This window comes from Medicago sativa, chromosome 5 (assembly GCF_051527215.1).
Source record: "Medicago sativa cultivar Bolivia chromosome 5, Bolivia_mono, whole genome shotgun sequence".
NCBI classification, from domain to species: domain Eukaryota; kingdom Viridiplantae; phylum Streptophyta; class Magnoliopsida; order Fabales; family Fabaceae; genus Medicago; species Medicago sativa.
In genome coordinates, this window is record NC_140753.1 from 17402452 (window position 1) to 17420233 (window position 17782).

The 17782-nt window shown below is 33.6% G+C and overlaps 1 protein-coding gene and 2 pseudogenes across 1 annotated transcript; 1 reads left to right on the forward strand and 2 right to left on the reverse strand.

Moving 5' to 3' along the window:
- Positions 1-452: 452 nt before the first annotated feature.
- LOC146920638 (GDSL esterase/lipase At4g10955 pseudogene) lies at positions 453-1548 on the reverse strand (annotated as a pseudogene).
- A 509-nt stretch (positions 1549-2057) lies between these two features.
- On the forward strand, positions 2058-6437 carry LOC146920639 (aspartate--tRNA ligase 2, cytoplasmic-like; annotated as a pseudogene).
- Positions 6438-6783: 346 nt separating this feature from the next.
- LOC146920640 (GDSL esterase/lipase At4g10955-like) lies at positions 6784-9436 on the reverse strand. The gene is made up of 3 exons (XM_085710734.1): positions 9129-9436; positions 8574-8658; positions 6784-7988 (listed from the first exon to the last, which is right to left on the reverse strand). The coding sequence occupies exons 2-3, from the start codon at positions 8633-8635 to the stop codon at positions 7019-7021; spliced, it is 1032 nt and encodes a 343-aa protein (XP_085566860.1). The 5' UTR covers positions 8636-8658; positions 9129-9436; the 3' UTR covers positions 6784-7018.
- Between the last annotated feature and the right edge of the window lie 8346 nt (positions 9437-17782).

Below are 17782 nucleotides of genomic sequence, written 5' to 3' on the forward strand. Positions count from 1 at the left end.
TTTTTCCTCTAATCAGTACCCAGGTGATTCAATGAGAAATCTGATCCCTTTTATACCTAGAATGGTATATCTAAATGAGATTTTGTATAAATGCTTTCACAGATTGTGATTTAAAGCTGACGTTTTGTTTTTTACTTGTGTACATTATAATATACCCGAACTGGAGTGCTGCGACACTACCCATTCATAACACTTGATTATTCATTCTCTAAATGAAAAATCACTGAGAAAGGAGTTTCTCATGGAAGATTCATGAAACAATAGAAGGAAATATTAGAAAAGTTTCTCTAATTGCTGGAATCTCGACCATTCTCACGTGTAATAAACTTATGTCGAAGCAAACATCTTTTCAAGCACATACATCTTTCCAATGCAAAGTTAACCACTATTTTGTCAAAATAAAATTATTCTAAGTTACAACAACTTAAAAAGTGTATTTTAACACAAACAACTTCAAAGCTAAATAGCATTTTCTGCTCATACTTGAGTACAATAACTAGAAGAACTACTAGTATTTGTAGAGTTCGGATTTCAACTGTAAGTCTGGTTTCCACCACTGGTGAATCTCGTGAGCTTCTCTGAAATTTCCAGTAGGAGTGTGGTTAACTGTCAGAGTAGCTGAAGGAATGAGATGTAGAGGTTCAGAATCTTCAGGTTCCTTACCAAACGCATTCATCATTAGAGAAACTAGTGAGTTTTGTGTTGCTACCTGCTCAATGATTCCAGCACCAATGTCCTCCATTTTTCTTCTCTGTTCAAAGTAACCGACGTACTCCAAACAGATTTCGTCACATGGATTCACAAATAAGCATGGAACCCAAGCAGACAAAGCAGTGAAAGAATCAAAGGACAGTTTTTTTATATCCATTGTAGCAACCGCGAGTGTTGCTGTTAACATGCTGCCAGCTACTCGAAGCCTTTCTTTCCACTTTTTATTTTTAATTCTTTCAATTGGAGCAGATGGAAATGGAGGGTTGAAAAGAAAAGACTCGATGAATATGTCATTCTTAGCCATAGCTTTCCCTCCAAGCAATGCAATTCCAGATCCTAGGGAGTGGGAGCAGATGGAAATGGAGGGTTGAAAAGAAAAGACTCGATGAATATGTCATTCTTAGCCATAGCTTTCCCTCCAAGCAATGCAATTCCAGATCCTAGGGAGTGACCTGCCAACCATATTTTCGAACCACCTACACTAGCCACCATGTTTCTGACAGCTTCGATGGCTATTTTTGGCCGTGAAGTTCGATGAAGTCCATTTCTACAATATTCAAAATCCAACTGGAAATCGCGTATTAATGTGTCTGGTTCTTTAATAGTCCCTCGAAAGGCAATTACATAACGCGGACTTCTATGTAAGGTGTCATTGCACAGTGATGATGGAGGCTTGAACTCATAAATTGCACCAAATATGGAGTGATCAACATCATCAATTAGTGTATGATGCAGCTGAAAATGGAAGAATGTCCACCAAGGAAGTGCTAGAGCATTGGGAGCTTCTCGTTGTTCTTGCCGATCCTTTTCCAGAATGTAAACACCTTGGATGCAGTTATTTTAGGCTCTTAATTTCTAAGAAAGATGCAGTTATTTCTCTTAATTTGCTCATTTCTCTTTTATAACAAAGTTTTTTAAAAATACAGTATTCAACCCATACGAAATAAACAATTTGATGTAGCCTTTTATTATTGTCACCTTAAAATAATTATACTACATTGCAATTTGTTTCTTTCCTAGCACTTCCCCAATGAGATATCAAGGACAATTCTCAGAGGAAAGCGGAAAACGATAACACTAATTGACAGCCAAGCTCAAAAAAGGTACATGTGTCGCTTGATAACCGCTTAAAGAGCAAGCTATGAAAAGTGTTTAGGAGGCCAATGGTTCAACTTTTGCTAGGAAAGAAAATTAGAGGTAGACGGTAAATTAATCTTTAATATAGAGAGGCCACCTAAAAATATGCACATTCAAGTCGTTCCCAAATAGATCTTCAAAGTTCATGGTCCACACTTGTGACAAATCGCCTTAGTTCTAATGCTAGACTAGATTATCTTGACTTAGCGATGCTACTTCTTTGCTTGACTTTGTCTGATGTAAATATAGGTAGTAATCCCTTTTGAAAAAATCTATAACAGTGGCACTCCCTCTTATAATTTTAGGCTAATATGTAACCGTAATTTACACATTATTGGTTCCTTCGTTGGTTCCAATTATTTTCATCTTCAATATTATGTTCAATTCCTCGCATAACAAACTAAATATGCACTCTTCTAATGATTTGATAAATATTTTACGATGAATGACAATGTTCCGTAATTTCGACATTTATCCTTCCGAACAATTTTTTTATCAAATGTGTTATTGAACCCATGCGAAGCACGGGTTTGTAACTAGTTTATAATAAAATAATGTTCAACTAAAATAGGTAATTATATTTTGAGTTTTTATTTGTGTGTGTAAATTGTTAAACCAACTGGTTTGAAGAACAAGACCTATATATAATTTTGAGTTTTTATGATCACGATATATTTGAGAACAATTGATATTGTGATGTGTTTTCTTCCTTGTATAGAATATTTTTACCATTTGGACAAGAAAACATAAGCTTTGTATATGCCTCGTTGCCACCGTTTGGACACCTAAACATGATTGTTTGGGTGTTCTGTTCTCTAAGCAACATAGATGATTTGGGAAGTCAAAGTCAACACCAAACATCATCAGTTGAAGGAATCGAGAAACCATATATGACATTATTTGTATCAAGGTAAGAGCGATCATCTAGAGCAATATTGTGCCTTAACTTATATTCAACTAAGACGCAAAGGATATCTCTCATACAATGATCAAATCACGCCATCTAGAAATACAGTACAAATCATGTGATCGTTAAAGTAGTGATTCAGCACCAATGTCGCACTACAAGACAAAACAAGGTATTAGGAATCTTATCTGCAATCGAAGACACCGGTCCATCTTGTCCCCGGGACCCAGGTTGAAGCACTTGATGATTCACTGGTGAATAATTCAGTTCGAATTCGTGGGAGGGTACAAACTATACGACCAGTGAGTAAGAAGAGGGCGTTTTTAGTCCTCAGAGAAAATGTTGAAACTGTACAGTGCTTGGTGCAAACTCAGCCAGATTCTGTGAGTGAGCAGATGGTGAAGTTTGCAAAAGGTCTTAGCCGTGAGTCTGTGGTGGACGTTCATGGCGTTGTTTCCATTCTGGCTGCTCCTATTAAAGGCACCACTCAGCAGGTTTTTATTAGTTTTTTAGGGTTTCTAATTTCGCAATGTTATGAAAATTTGAATTTGGAGTTTGTGAGTTGTATTGTTTAGGGTTATGATGGTATTGTGTTGTGTGGTTTTATAAATTGTATTGTGTGAGTAGGGCTGATCCAGTTTTACCCTTCCAAATTGAGGATGCTTCTAGAAATGAAGCTGAATATGACAGGGCCAGTCAGGTACATTACACCGACTGTTCATCGTTAGTTGTGGCAAGCAATAACTATATTCGGATCAATAATTCAAAACCATACTGATTAAGATTTGTGTTCTTTTATGTTTGCGTAAATAGATTCAGTTTATCATTTTTGTACATGTTTTGTGTTCATTTTGATATTTCCATTTATGTGAATGATGATGGTTTTTTTTTTTGTGATGAATGCAGGCTGGCAAACAACTTGTTCGCGTGAATCAGGACAAGCGATTGAATTTTAGAGTAATTGATTTGCGAACACCAGCTAATCAAGGAATTTTCCATATTGCGGATAATGTTGAAGATGTAAAGCATTTTAATTCAATTTCAATTGCCAATGTTATTCTGATGAGTTTCTTTCTTTACTTGTTTATTTACTGTTGAGTCATGTTTATTATATTTTCTGGAATAAACGCATACAGAGAAACTTGCTTAAGAAATGTATTTTGTGTGTGATGCTATGCTGAATCATCTCGATAACTTTTGATTGTATTTTCGGGCAGGCATTCAGACAATTTCTAAGAGCCGAAGACTTCATTTCAATTCACACTCCAAAGTTGGTTAATGGATCTAGTGAGGGTGGAGCTTCTGTTTTTAAACTGAATTACAAAGGGCATCCTGCATGCCTGGCTCAGTCACCTCAACTTCACAAGCAAATGGCAATATGTGATTTTAACCGTGTTTTTGAGGTCGGGGCTGTGTATAGAGCAGAGGATTCCTTTACTCACAGGCATCTGTGTGAGTTTACTGGTTTTGATGCTGAAATGCGGATTGACTGCCACTATTTCGAGGTATATCTGTCACACTGGCTGATTTTGTGTGTTTGAAATCGTTGAGGGACATAACCTGATTTACTGATGATTTGTCTTATTTTATCTGGTAGATTATGGATATAGTTGATAAATTGTTTGTTGCTATATTTGATTGTTTGAACCAGAAATGTAAGAAAGATCTTGAAGCTGTGAGGAATCAGTACCCATTCGAACCGCTAAAGGTACTTTTTTTTGAATTATCATAGTTGATCTTATGTAGTGGATTTGTTGTTGTCTTTTGTCATGTTTTATTGCATATTGTTCAGTTGATTTGTTTAGTATTGTTTACATGCTTTTTGCTGAGTAATATAAATGTTAATTTTTATTGCATATTGTTCAGTTGATTTGTTTAGTATTGTTTACATGCTTTTTGCTGAGTAATATTAATGTTAATTGAATGCATAGTTATTTGTTTTGATCTGACCATAACCCTGTGAATCTGCAGTACCTGCGAAATACTCTGCGGCTTACATATGAAGAAGGTATTGAGATGCTCAAGGTAAGCTAAAAATTTCTAAATTATTCAACTTGTAAGTGGTATATAAACAAACAAATGTGATACAATGAAGCTCAAACCTTTAGTCTTTTATCACGACGCTGAGTTAGAAGGTGGGAGGTGAGGGAGTTAAGGTACTGATAAGAGGTAGCCCGTGAACATTTTAATCTTATAGATTATCATACTAAAATCAAAAATAATCTTAAGTCGAACCAAACCATATTTCATGAACAGCAGTAGGGCTAGGCCCAAAACAGGCACTTGTCACATGGAGGTTGATATATAGTTTGTTTATTTTTGAATTGATGATTGAAGAATCTGATATACTTGTCTAGTCATTTTAATTGTATCATTGCCCCCATTCTCAATCTATACAATAGTCTTGCACGCTTGCCAATTAAAATTGACATTTTGGAGTCCTGTAAAGGATGCTGGCATGTGTGAAATGCCGTCTTCAGAAAACATTTCATTGGTAAAACCAACTGGAATTTGGTTAGGCTCCCAATGTTCTGTCCTAGGGTGTGACTGTGAGGCCATCCTCCGAAGTCTTCTAGTCTAATTTTTCTCCTATGGATAGTTCTGGGAGTAAAGTTTTTTGTTGAATCATTTAAGACTCAGAAAAGAACTTATTTTAACTATGATCTATAAGGCTGATAGAAATTTACTGCATGCTTGTCTTGCATCTATTAATGATTTTGCTTTGCAGGAAATACTGAAGTTGAAAGGAAACTAGGCCAATTAGTTTTAGAAAAGTAATTCCCTTAATATTTTACTACTAAATATTATTTATTTATTGTTATGAGCTATTATGTAAAATTGATTTTGGATTTCAGTTCTATTTATAGGCATGACACAGAGTTCTTTATCCTTCACTGATACCCTTTGGCTGTAAGGCCGTTCTATACAATGCCTTGCTCTGATGATCAAAACTACGGTAACTGGTTTGACGTCTTTATCCGTGGTATGAAGATACAACAAGTTATTTTTCTATGCAATGCTTTGATATGACACTATAGCGCACTTAACTCATCACGTCTTGTTCAACCGTCATGCTTCTCCGAATGTATTAGCACTTCCATTAAATCTCAAGTGTCCTGTTATAGTTGTTTGATTTGAACTTCTATATATTTGTTGTCGCTTAGGTGAGGAGATAACTTCAGGCGCTCAGCATATTCACGAACCAAAATTGTTAGAAGAACGTGCACAGGCTTGTGGTATCAATGTCGATACCATATCTTATTACATTGATGCTTTCAGGTATTATTTATCATCACATCTACCTCTAGCATTGAGTGTCTCTTATACCTATGCTTAGGATGTCTCTACTACCGAACCTAGGTTATTGTTGTTATTATTTTCTGGTGAAAAATTGTCTATCAGATAACTAAATGTGTGATAATTTCCATATATGGTGCACCACTGCATGGTGGCTTTGGCGCAGGCTTGGAGCGTGTTGTAATGCTCTTCTGTGGCCTCGATAATATTCGCATGACATCACTATTTCCACGTGACCCAAAAAGGATTACACCGTGATAATATTATATATCTAAACAATAACTCAGATATTGAGTCTTTTTTATTTTTGTTATTGCTGGATGTTCTTCGCTAGATTCTTGAAGATATGATTTCCATTGGCTATCTTGGAGCTGATTTTGAGCAATTTTTACAAAATATTTCAGATGTTTGACTTGATGCAGTTGCTATTTTTCTATTTTTCCTCTGATCAGTACCCAGGTGATTCATTGACAAATCTGATCCCTTTTATACCTAGAATGGTAATATCTAAATGAGATTTTGTATAAATGCTTTCACAGATTGTGATTTAAAGCTGACGTTTTGTTTTTTACTTGTGTACATTATAATATCCCCGAACTGGAGTGCTGCGACACTACCCATTCATAACACTTGATTATTCATTCTCTAAGGCTTTGTTTGCGAGTTTTGAGGGAAAAATCACTGAGAAAGGAGTTTCTCATGGAAGATTCATGAAACAATAGAAGGAAATATTAGAAATTTTTCTCTAATTGCTGGAATCTCGACCATTCTCATGTGTAATAAACTTATGTCGAAGCAAACATCTTTTCAAGCACATACATCTTTCCAATGCAAAGTTAACCACTATTTTGTCAAAACAAAATTATTCTAAGTTACAACAACTTAAAAAGTGTATTTTAACACAAACAACTTCAAACCTAAATAGCATTTTCTGCTCATACTTGAGTACAATAACTAGAAGAACTACTAGTATTTGTAGAGTTCGGATTTCAACTGTAAGTCTGGTTTCCACCACTGGTGAATCTCGTGAGCTTCTTTGAAATTTCCAGTAGGAGTGTGGTTAATTGTCAGAGTAGCTGAAGGAATGAGATGTAGAGGTTCAGAATCTTCAGGTTCCTTACCAAACGCATTCATCATTAGAGAAACTAGTGAGTTTTGTGTTGCTACCTGCTCAATGATTCCAGCACCAATGTCCTCCATTTTTCTTCTCTGTTCAAAGTAACCGACATACTCCAAACAGATTTCGTCACATGGATTCACAAATAAGCATGGAACCCAAGCAGACAAAGCAGTAAAAGAATCAAAGGACAGTTTTTTTATATCCATTGTAGCAACCGCGAGTGTTGCTGTTAACATGCTGCCAGCGACTCGAAGCCTTTCTTTCCACTTTTTATTTTTAATTCTTTCAATTGGAGCAGATGGAAATGGAGGGTTGAAAAGAAAAGACTCGATGAATATGCTATTCTTAGCCATAGCTTTCCCTCCAAGCAATGCAATTCCAGATCCTAGGGAGTGACCAGCCAACCATATTTTCGAACCACCTACACTAGCCACCATGTTTCTGACAGCTTCAATGGCTATTTTTGGCCGTGAAGTTCGATGAAGTCCATTTCTACAATATTCAAAATCCAACTGGAAATCGCGTATTAATGTGTCTGGTTCTTTAATAGTCCCTCGAAAGGCAATTACATAACGCGGACTTCTATGTAAGGTGTCATTGCACAGTGATGATGGAGGCTTGAACTCATAAATTGCACCAAATATGGAGTGATCAACATCATCAATTAGTGTATGATGCAGCTGAAAATGGAAGAATGTCCACCAAGGAAGTGCTAGAGCATTGGGAGCTTCTCGTTGTTCTTGCCGATCCTTTTCCAGAATGTAAACACCTTGGACCAAACTAGCAGCTACTGACTTTCGATCACAAGCATCATCCCTGAATGTATAATTAAGATGAAATCTTATTTTGTAATATTAAATTCATATGTAAATTCTAAGAAGCAAAAAAAACATTTCAATTTTAAATGCAACTTTTAGAATTCAAACTATTTCTTAGTCAAGCAAGTCAACTAGTATACCAATACTAAAAATTTATATGCTATGATACTTGCAAATGACAAGAGTATTGGTTTTTGTCCTATATATATATTTTTTTTTTATATTTGAAATTGATCTACGTCACTCGTAAAATATTTGCAGGGAATACAATGAATATTATTTGGACCAATTTCATATAAACAAATTTTGTAAGGACTAAAACACAACATCAAGGATTAAAACAAAAAGTTTTATATTTAATTTGCAAGGACAAAAAACAAATTTTTTTGCAATGACTAAAAACAAAAATTGTATATTTACAATGACTAAAAAAAGTTCAGGGACTAAATTTTCAGATGTCTTGATGTTTATCACGTTTCGGATCATATATACTACAGTCTTCAATTACGGTATGGTTTACAAATTACAACCACTATAAATACCACAAAAAATTAAAGTGGAAGATTTTTCTGATAGATCTTACCAGTTTACATAAGTTAGATGTAAGGGTCCAGAGATGTCAAAACAATCTCTCTTGGAGGCCATTACTTCCCTTACTGCCTTCCTATCTACAGGAAAAAACAAAATTGTCAGCCAATAATGAGCCATTACACATAGACAAGAAAAAGAACAAAAAAAACTCATGTTGACTACAAGCAAAAAAATTCACAACCAAAGTTAACTAACTTCATCACTGGTGGATAAATCATCTTCAGTGCTTTAGCTAGTGTTTATGTTGTTTTTTCTTGTTGGTGCAGGTTTGGATCTTCTATTGGTATATTTTATGTTGACTTTTTCAAAAAAACTTACTCCATCAAACAAACTACTATTCATTTTTAAAAAATGTTCACAATTACAAAAAAATGATAGAAGTCTTGGATATTTTAGTATCCAGTAGTGTAAGCAAAACAAACAGCAAGTAGCAGTCAACATTGGAAATTAATTCTACAATTTAATTAGTTGAATAGTTATATATATTTGCTAACTTGACATTTGGCATTGTATTACTAGTGTGAAGAAAAATAAAGGGGATACTCACCTAGAAGTAGAAGTAATAAACAAGAGAGAGGAGATCTCCAAACTACAGAATACGAATTGTGATAAAAACTCCCAAGACCAAAGGTGATCCACAGCTTTAAAGGGAAAGTGAGGCTGACTTCAGATTCTCTCCTCCCTCTCCTTCCTTGATGCTTCCTCTCATGCACAAAAAAACAAACCCATTTGTTCGTAAAGTCTAACTCAACTCATAATATGGATATTGTTAGGTTGTACGCATTCATCTGAATACAAACTCACAACATCACAATTGTGTATATGATTCTGGTGGTGCTTGTCACTTCGTCTACCAACAAAAGGACAAAATGAGTTAGAGAGAAAAAGGCTAGATATAAAGAGGATGTATTGAATAAATGGAAGGAGAAAATCTATATCCATAATTATATTAATCATCTCTTTACTTTTGTACACATGTAATTGCACATTTTTACCTTTAATATTTTTAATTACGTAATGCCAAATTTTTTAAAAATTTGATATTTTGATAAAATTCATCGAGACAAATCCAATAACATCTTATCTACTATCATTTGTCTTTACATAATAGTAGAAAAATATGGTCAAAGTATGTTATGTGAATAATGCATATAGTCAAACTACGACTCTAGTTTCTCTCTCTAGATTCTCTCTTCCATTTTCTTCATTCATGGTGGTTTTGAGTCATTTTTGACGCGAAATCACTTATTTTTATTCTTTTCTCTCTATTTCAATATAAATAAGTGATTTTCTGATATATCTACGTATTTTTCTTTCTTATTTTGTCGTCTGAGTGCGACAATGTGTTGTCAGTCGTCTTGTGCGATATTTTTTTATTTTCTGTCTTGTTGCGATGTTCATTTACTTCCTATTGCAAGATCAACTATTCAATCGATGATTTAGGCGTCAACATTGCAGATTCGAAGACATGGGTATTCCAGTCACTTCAATTTTATGATATTATTTGTAGGCATTTTGTCGTTGTGTGTCATTACTTGTATGTTATGAGTTTGTTCGCAGATTCATCCTTTACGTTTTTAACGATGTTTAATGATCTCTGAGGCAAATATACTTCAAAATAGATGACGTACCGTATCCAATATGTATCATGTACCAATACCTGACCGATACGCTCCGATACGTATCGAAAGAGTATTCGAAGATTAATTTTTTAAAAAAAAAACAGTTGTTCGATACTTTTCAGATACATTGGGGATACGCAAGGGATAGACGGTGAAAAACCGATATGTGCTGGATAAGTGATGTTTCTATTATTTTTTGGATATATGTAATAAACTAAGTAGTAGTGTTCTCTTTTTGGGAAATTTCATATATTTAATTGACTAATTGTCACTTTGATTATTACCATTGTTGTTAATTATTTGTTTTGTCTCTTTTTGTTGTGTTGAGAAGGCTGGTATTATTGATTGACATGTGAAGACAATTTCATTGGTGTGCATTATTGTTGTTCTATCTCTGTTTGATCTAGGTTTTGCACCTATTTTTTTGCTTTTGAATTTTAGTTCATAGTTTGTATTATGAGTTTTAATATGTCGTTTAAATTTAACTTTTTTTTTATTAAAGTATCTTGGCTGTATCGTATCTTGAATTTTAAAAATTTTCCGTATCGACGTATCAGTGCCGTATAGTATCCGTATTGTGTCAAGTATCCGGGCTTCATAGTTAATGACGTACTATATCAATTTGAATGAATGTGTATTGTTTTGTTTTTGAAAAAAAAAAATACATATAATAGGTCACTTATTTTAGACGGATGGAATAATGCACGCTCAAGGTTGGATTCGAAACCAAGACTTTAGTTAAGCTAGAAGAGACCTGTAACATTTCATGCAAGCGCTCATGCTCATGGGTAACTTATTGTATACTAAACTTACAAGTTAGTTCTTTTTTTAAAAATCTTTTAAAATACTTTAGGGGATTTTTTTTTTTTGTCAAGTAGACTATTGATTAGAATTCACATTTTTCAAGGTTAACAAGTGAGATGTCCGGGGTTTGAACCCTGAGCCCTACATATAACAATGCATGTCTCTGTCAACTGAGCTACATGCATACATTCATCGTATCAAACAAACTTTATTAATTAATATAATTAATTACTTTGAAACAAGCTAGATAACCTTAAAGCGAAAACTATAAAGAAAAGAATGGGGAGAATATACTATGAGTATTATATTTTGGTATCCGGCAATAGTGGCAGAAAACTTATGACAAGCCAGCTGTTCATATGGACCGCAATGTTCTTCTTATCTCATCTCATAGTATTAATATTTTTTGACAATCATCTCATAGTATTAATAGAAAATATTAAAGGGTTAAATATGATATAGATCTTTAAAAATATACCAACTTTTTGTTTTAGTTTTTTTAAAATTTTCTTTAAACTTTTAGTTTCTATAAAATTTTCAATAATTATTTTTTGTCTCTATTTTTAAGTCAACTTATGTGTAACCTTTGTATTTTTTTTAATGAAATTGTGCATAATACTGTAAATATGTCTTCCAAAAAGATTAGAATTTTTTTAACAAAACATGAATTAAATATGAATTTTTAATCTTTAAAAATATAAAAATTTATATTTAATTCATGTTTTGTTAAAAAGTTCTAATTTTTTTTTGAGACATTCTTATAATATATAAACTTTTCTAAAAAATTTATTCAAAAATATGAATTTACTTTAAAGAAGAGACCAAAAGTTAAGATGGAAAACTTTTGAGGGACTTAAAGTCGAATTTTTTTAGGGATTAAAATGAAAATTTGATATATTTATAGAGATAAAAACATATTTAACCCAATATTCAATAGATATTTACTCATTTTTTCAACACAACGAGAAAGATAAAAATAGCGAGGATGGTGTGATGTATATGAGATATCTTGATGATATGATTGAAATAGAGAGACAAATAGAAAATGATGAGTTAAATGATTGTTGACAAATTTATTTGAGTATACATGTAATATTGTAAGATTTCTGCTCTTCTCCTAGCAATTTTCGCTCCCACCCAGCCAAACTGTCCAAAATACCCATGCGTTAGTTAACATACGCATGTGTAAAACTATGTGTTAGTTAAATAACACGGCGTGACTTAAGTAACACAAGTGTAAAACGCTGCGTGAGTTAACTCACGCAGAGTGTTAACACATGCGTGAATTAACTCACGCCTATTGATATATCAGTACATCATTAAATACTGTACTGATATGCATTCAATGCAAAGTGTGTCATTAATGACCCTTAATCTTTACACAGTCATAATTGAACCGAATTAGGACAGTTTAACAACAAAATCACATAATCGCACATAAACAATCAAAATTACACAAAATCATCTTTTTTATCACGATCACAAAATCACACATAACGATCCAAACGGTCCAAATTACATAAATTCACCGATAATGACACGTAATCACTTAATCACAATTAACGATACATAAACGATCCAAATTACATGAATTTGTACTTAAATTCCCAAAATTACATAACGGTCCAAATAACCCAAATTCATCGTTTTTCTCAAAATCAAATAATCACATATAAACGATCCAAATTACACAAATTCGTCGTTAATGACGCGTAATCACTTAATCGCACATAATGACACATAAACGATCCAAATTACATCAATTTGTCCTTAAATTCTCAAAAAAATGGCATTCAGTAGTTGTTGGTTTGTAAGTGGAGTCCATGACCAAAACGCTCGGAAAAGTGTTGAGCAATTTAATTGACTCCGGATGAGCAAAAAATATGTCTTCAAGATTGGTTTCCACACTATTGCATCTTGTGTAATAGACGTATTGATGCTCCACCAACTTCGAAATCAAGTATTGCAACTCCGTCATGTCACCTCTTTGTCCCTTGTACAGCTCCACCAACTTCGAAATCAAGTATTGCAACTCCGTCATGTCACCTCTTTGTCCCTTGTACACTTGCTTGATAGTTGTTACACTTTCTTTGTTATTTTGCTTCAAATTGGTGAGAATATTTCGAGGCACCGTCAAACTCTTTGTCATGTCGATAACTTTTTTCTTCTCCTCCGCACTAAGTCTAATCGCAAGAAGGTGTCCTTGTAACTTTTCCTTTAAGTCATGGTTGTGCATTCCACAAAGCATTGCAACCCACCAATCGTTTGTATCCTTATCAAAGAAACCTTTCAAACTAAACAGACAATTACATTTCCTTGAGCTGATGCCTTCAAGGTTCGGTTTCTTCCTCGTCTTAGGTGGCTTGCATATCCCATTCCTTTCACATTGCATCGTCAAGTACGACCTTTTCAAATTTGATTTATCTATACAAACAGCAAATCCGGCCATTTCCCCTTGTTGACGAACCCAACCACGTAACTCTTCTCGCTCTCTCCATCTTGCATTTGTTGTAAAAAATGAGGCGGTGTCACATACTTTGCAAACAACATCGATAGGTACCAGTTTAGGTTCTTCAATTTTACCAATGCGAGCTTGAAATGGAATTTTAACTTTAAACGCTTTCACATTAACGGTTGGTTTGACATCACCGGAACCTACGCCGGAAGCATCCCCGGAAGGTTCATTTTTGGCCGGATTCGGTTCAACGTCATCACCCGCCACATTGTCAACCATCTCACTATATATCTATTGAATAAAAAAAATAACAAAGGAAAAATAAATAAATTACTTGTCGAACAAGCTAACCAAGAATAAAAGTGGTGCAAAAAATTTAAAAAAGTTGACTGTGCACAGTAGCGTGACTTAAGCCACGCAACACTTAACTCCTGCGTGACTTAAGTCACGCATCCTTGCGCAAGTTAACTTGCGCCAAGCCTATTCCCTATGAAAACCAGACGAACCAAACACAAAAACCAGCAAAATGAGACGAGTTTAGATGATACAATACCTGATAGTTGATGCTTGATGAGCGTAGAAACTTGCTTCATGACGATTTGCGATGATTTTGGATGAGGATTTTGACCCAAAAATTCGTACTTTTTGGGTTTTTGAAGGTGGAGGGATAGAAAATGGTGCTTGGAGTATGGACTGATGGGTTTTGTACGGAAACAGTAACCTTGCGTTAATTAAGTTGCGTAGGGGTAAATGTGTCATTTCAGTTGGGCGCGAGTGTTTTGTGCTGGAAAAAGAGCAGAAATCATATTGTAAAGTATACATGTATACTTATGTGGCCCAGCCCTTATCAAGCGCAAGGTGAGCTACAGTGTTGAGCCTCACAATTTAGAAGCCACATTTTTTTTAATATAGCACCCAAAAGTATAGGTATATATAATAAAATATAAAAAATAACAGACATCTTGTAATAGTTTAGTGGTAAAATATAATGCATTTGAGTTTTGGGTCTTGAGGTTCAATCCCGAACATATGTGTGAATTTGAACCAAATATAAAAGTCTTAATTACATACACAGCTACTAGGTCATTACAATTTAATATGCATTTCAGAGCTATATGTGAATGTAAAAAACTACCATATATCTTGAATTTTTTGTCATCTATTTCCATTAACAACACAAATTAAATTCGTTAAATAATTAGTATTTTTTCTATTGTTTCATGTTTAATCATGCATGCTGACACTAATTTGCTACTATTTTTTTCCCCTGATATTAGTACTAGTTTGTCACTATTTAGATAGCAAAGACACTTTTTTTAAGCAACAACAACCAATATACTTAAGATCCATTTTGCACTAAACAAAGTGATGACTTTTTTTTTTTAAAGTTTTTAGCATTTCTTTTTATTATGAATCCAATTTTTAATATTAAAATAATTAGTTGTTAGTGTAGTTCAACACAAGTTAGTTAGTTCATTTCATACAAATTTACTTTTACTTAATAAGAATGACTATTTTTGATTTTATTTATAACTTAAATAGATGATTATTATTGCTTAAAAAAATCTTGTTTTACGATAGGGCCCATTTTTTATATTTGAACATGACCTTCAATTCTATAGGAATGACCCTCTTATGATACAATTGAAATAGAGAGACAAAGAATTAAGCAAATAAAATACTTATATTTCATAAGATCCCTTACCAATTTTTTACACAAAATACATGCATGTAATTTTTTGAGTATAATGTAAATTGAGTATAAGGTTATTTTGTATATATATTTTACTTTTACATATATTACTAATTAAAACTCAAAATTTTAAACTTCTAACTCAAGTCTTGGCAATGCCATTGGTTGCGCTAGATCCTATGGTTTTAAAAATTAATTAGTAACGTGTTAGACCTAAAAGGACAGTGTAAGACCATTTACAATGGTCTGTTGAATGGAGCATTAAACAGAAAATTGCACTCCAATGGTATGTTTAACAAGTGATGAAAACTGAGCTGGAGGAAAGAGAGGTTTAACCGGTTCAACACAATTGAAAGGGAAGGAAATGCCACGCGTCGCGTTTTGATTCGCCCGAAAATGGCGGGTGTATTACACTTCCCGACAGCGCACGTGAAGAGCAGAGCCCGGAGAGAGAAAGCAAAAAATCTGTACAGTATGAACGCGTGTTGGCTTTTCATTGAACACCCGGTTTTTAATTTTTTTAATAATTGTACATCAATTATTTAATTGAAAAATAATTTTAAAAAAAAAATAAATATATCAAAATTCATGATTTTTTTTCCTCTATAAATAGAGACTTGGTTCATTTCATTTGGACACAGAAAAAAATACCAAGTTTTTCACTATCTTCTTTTTATTATATCTTTTTATTAGCAAACTAAGTGAAGTTTTAATCTTCTTTTCAGTGAAATGAATCCCAATAAATTTTGTTTTTAAAAAAAAATTGTTAAGTTTTTCTTTATTTTAATTTAATTATAATCGATAATTGTAATTTTATGTAATTATAAAAACAAAAATATAAAATTAAATAAGAATAAGAAATAAAAGGTGGTGGGGTAGAGTGTTGAATGAAAAAAACCATTGGAGAGGTTAAAGTTGAATGAGTGTTGAATTAAGAGAGAGAAGATGATGTGGAGTGTTGGGAATTGAAAAAGTGGGTGTTGAAGGGTGTTTAATGTTGGTGACCATTGTAAATGGTCTAAAGTGTAAACAACTGCATTCCAGGAGCCTTGAATCTTGTGAGAGCTACTAGTCTACCACACTATGCCCTGCGAAATGAGTATAGAAATTAGAAAGAACATATTGCTATATTTTATTCATTATAAGACGTGATTGATGATATATTTTATTCACAGCTACAGTTATTAATATTATTAAAATGAAACAACTCGTAAAAAAATGGAAAATTATCAATAGCCACCCAAACACCCATTTACACATTTAGTTAGAAAGAAATTGAAACATTGATCTATGTGATAAGTAGTGATAACTCAAAACATGGTTGTTGACACAATCCACCGTATACAACCATTCATATATACTTCATTTTTATTTTACTTTTTCTTCCCCTTCCACTTCACCTCCGCTTTCGATCACTGTCGTTGTACGACCACTTCATCCTTCTTCTCCGACTAAATTACCCACTGCCGTTGTGGCCACGACTTCCACATACCAAATCACACACCATCATCCAATGATGAATCCAGTAATTTCAATCGATCGGGGCAAGCTTTTATACCGTAATTTTTTTATAAAAAAAATATATTGTATGAGTGATAAAAATAATAACATAATTATAACAAAAGCAAAAATTTAGACAAAGAAAGTTATATCTTCTATTTTATATCTAAAGAATTTTGATGACATGAAGCAAAATTTTGATGACATTTTTTAAAATAAAAAAATGCACAGAAGGTGGTTGCTGATAACAATTATATCTAACTTTCCTCACCCACCTCAAACACATCAAAAAACTCCTTGATTTTGCTTCTAAAAAAAATTATGAACAATTTACGAATTATAATTCTGTGTATTTATATTTTAAAATCATTATACGATTTTTTTTCTCATTTTCGACATTGTTAAAGACACTTTTTGTATATATGCATGTGATCAAACAATCATTGAACGATTTATCTCTCATACTATTGTATATATGTGATTTTTTACAAATAAAATTTCAATATTTTCTATGTGTGGTCAATTCTTAAATTTAATAGAACAAAAATAAAATCATTGTATAATGTACTATGCATAGATCCGTGTCTGCCACCATCATCTTCCTCATAGATCTGTGTTTCATCATCTCCCTCACTTGCTTCTCTTTTCGCCCCCCACCCTCTCTCTGTCACTCGAGTATTTCCCTCTCTCTTATCTTTGAATTATGGTCTGAATTCTCTCTCACCATCCTCCATCTGCATTGTTCACCTCCGCGCCACCAATAGTTACCCGTCCACTCTCTCTCGTCGCCTAGATTGATCTCTTTCTGCAACATTCATTTTTTATTCCGACAAATGTCATAGTTTTTTATTCAATGGCGTGTTTGATCTCGTTTTCAGGGAGTTTGAAGGCATTCGTGCGCTTGACGACGTTGAGGTAGAAGGGGCCTCGAAGAGAGGGAAGAGGATAGACTCATAGAGAGAGGGGTTTGGAGATGAAAAAATAATTCTATACTTATACTTTAATGGTAATTACAAAATTACCACTGATGTTGTTTTTGGGTCAAATATTGTGTCAAGTAATGAAGCGAAGTTAAAACCATTCAGTCTTGGACTTTTATTACCGTCACTCTCTTTCACCACAACTTC

Coding starts and splice junctions, on each gene's coding strand:
- LOC146920640 (XM_085710734.1), bottom strand. CDS start 8,635: ATGGCCTCCAAGAGAGATTGTTTTGACATCTCTGGACCCTTACATCTA. Junction 7,989..8,573: donor CATCTAACTTATGTAAACTG/GTAAGATCTATC, acceptor TTATACATTCAG/GGATGATGCTTGTGATCGAA.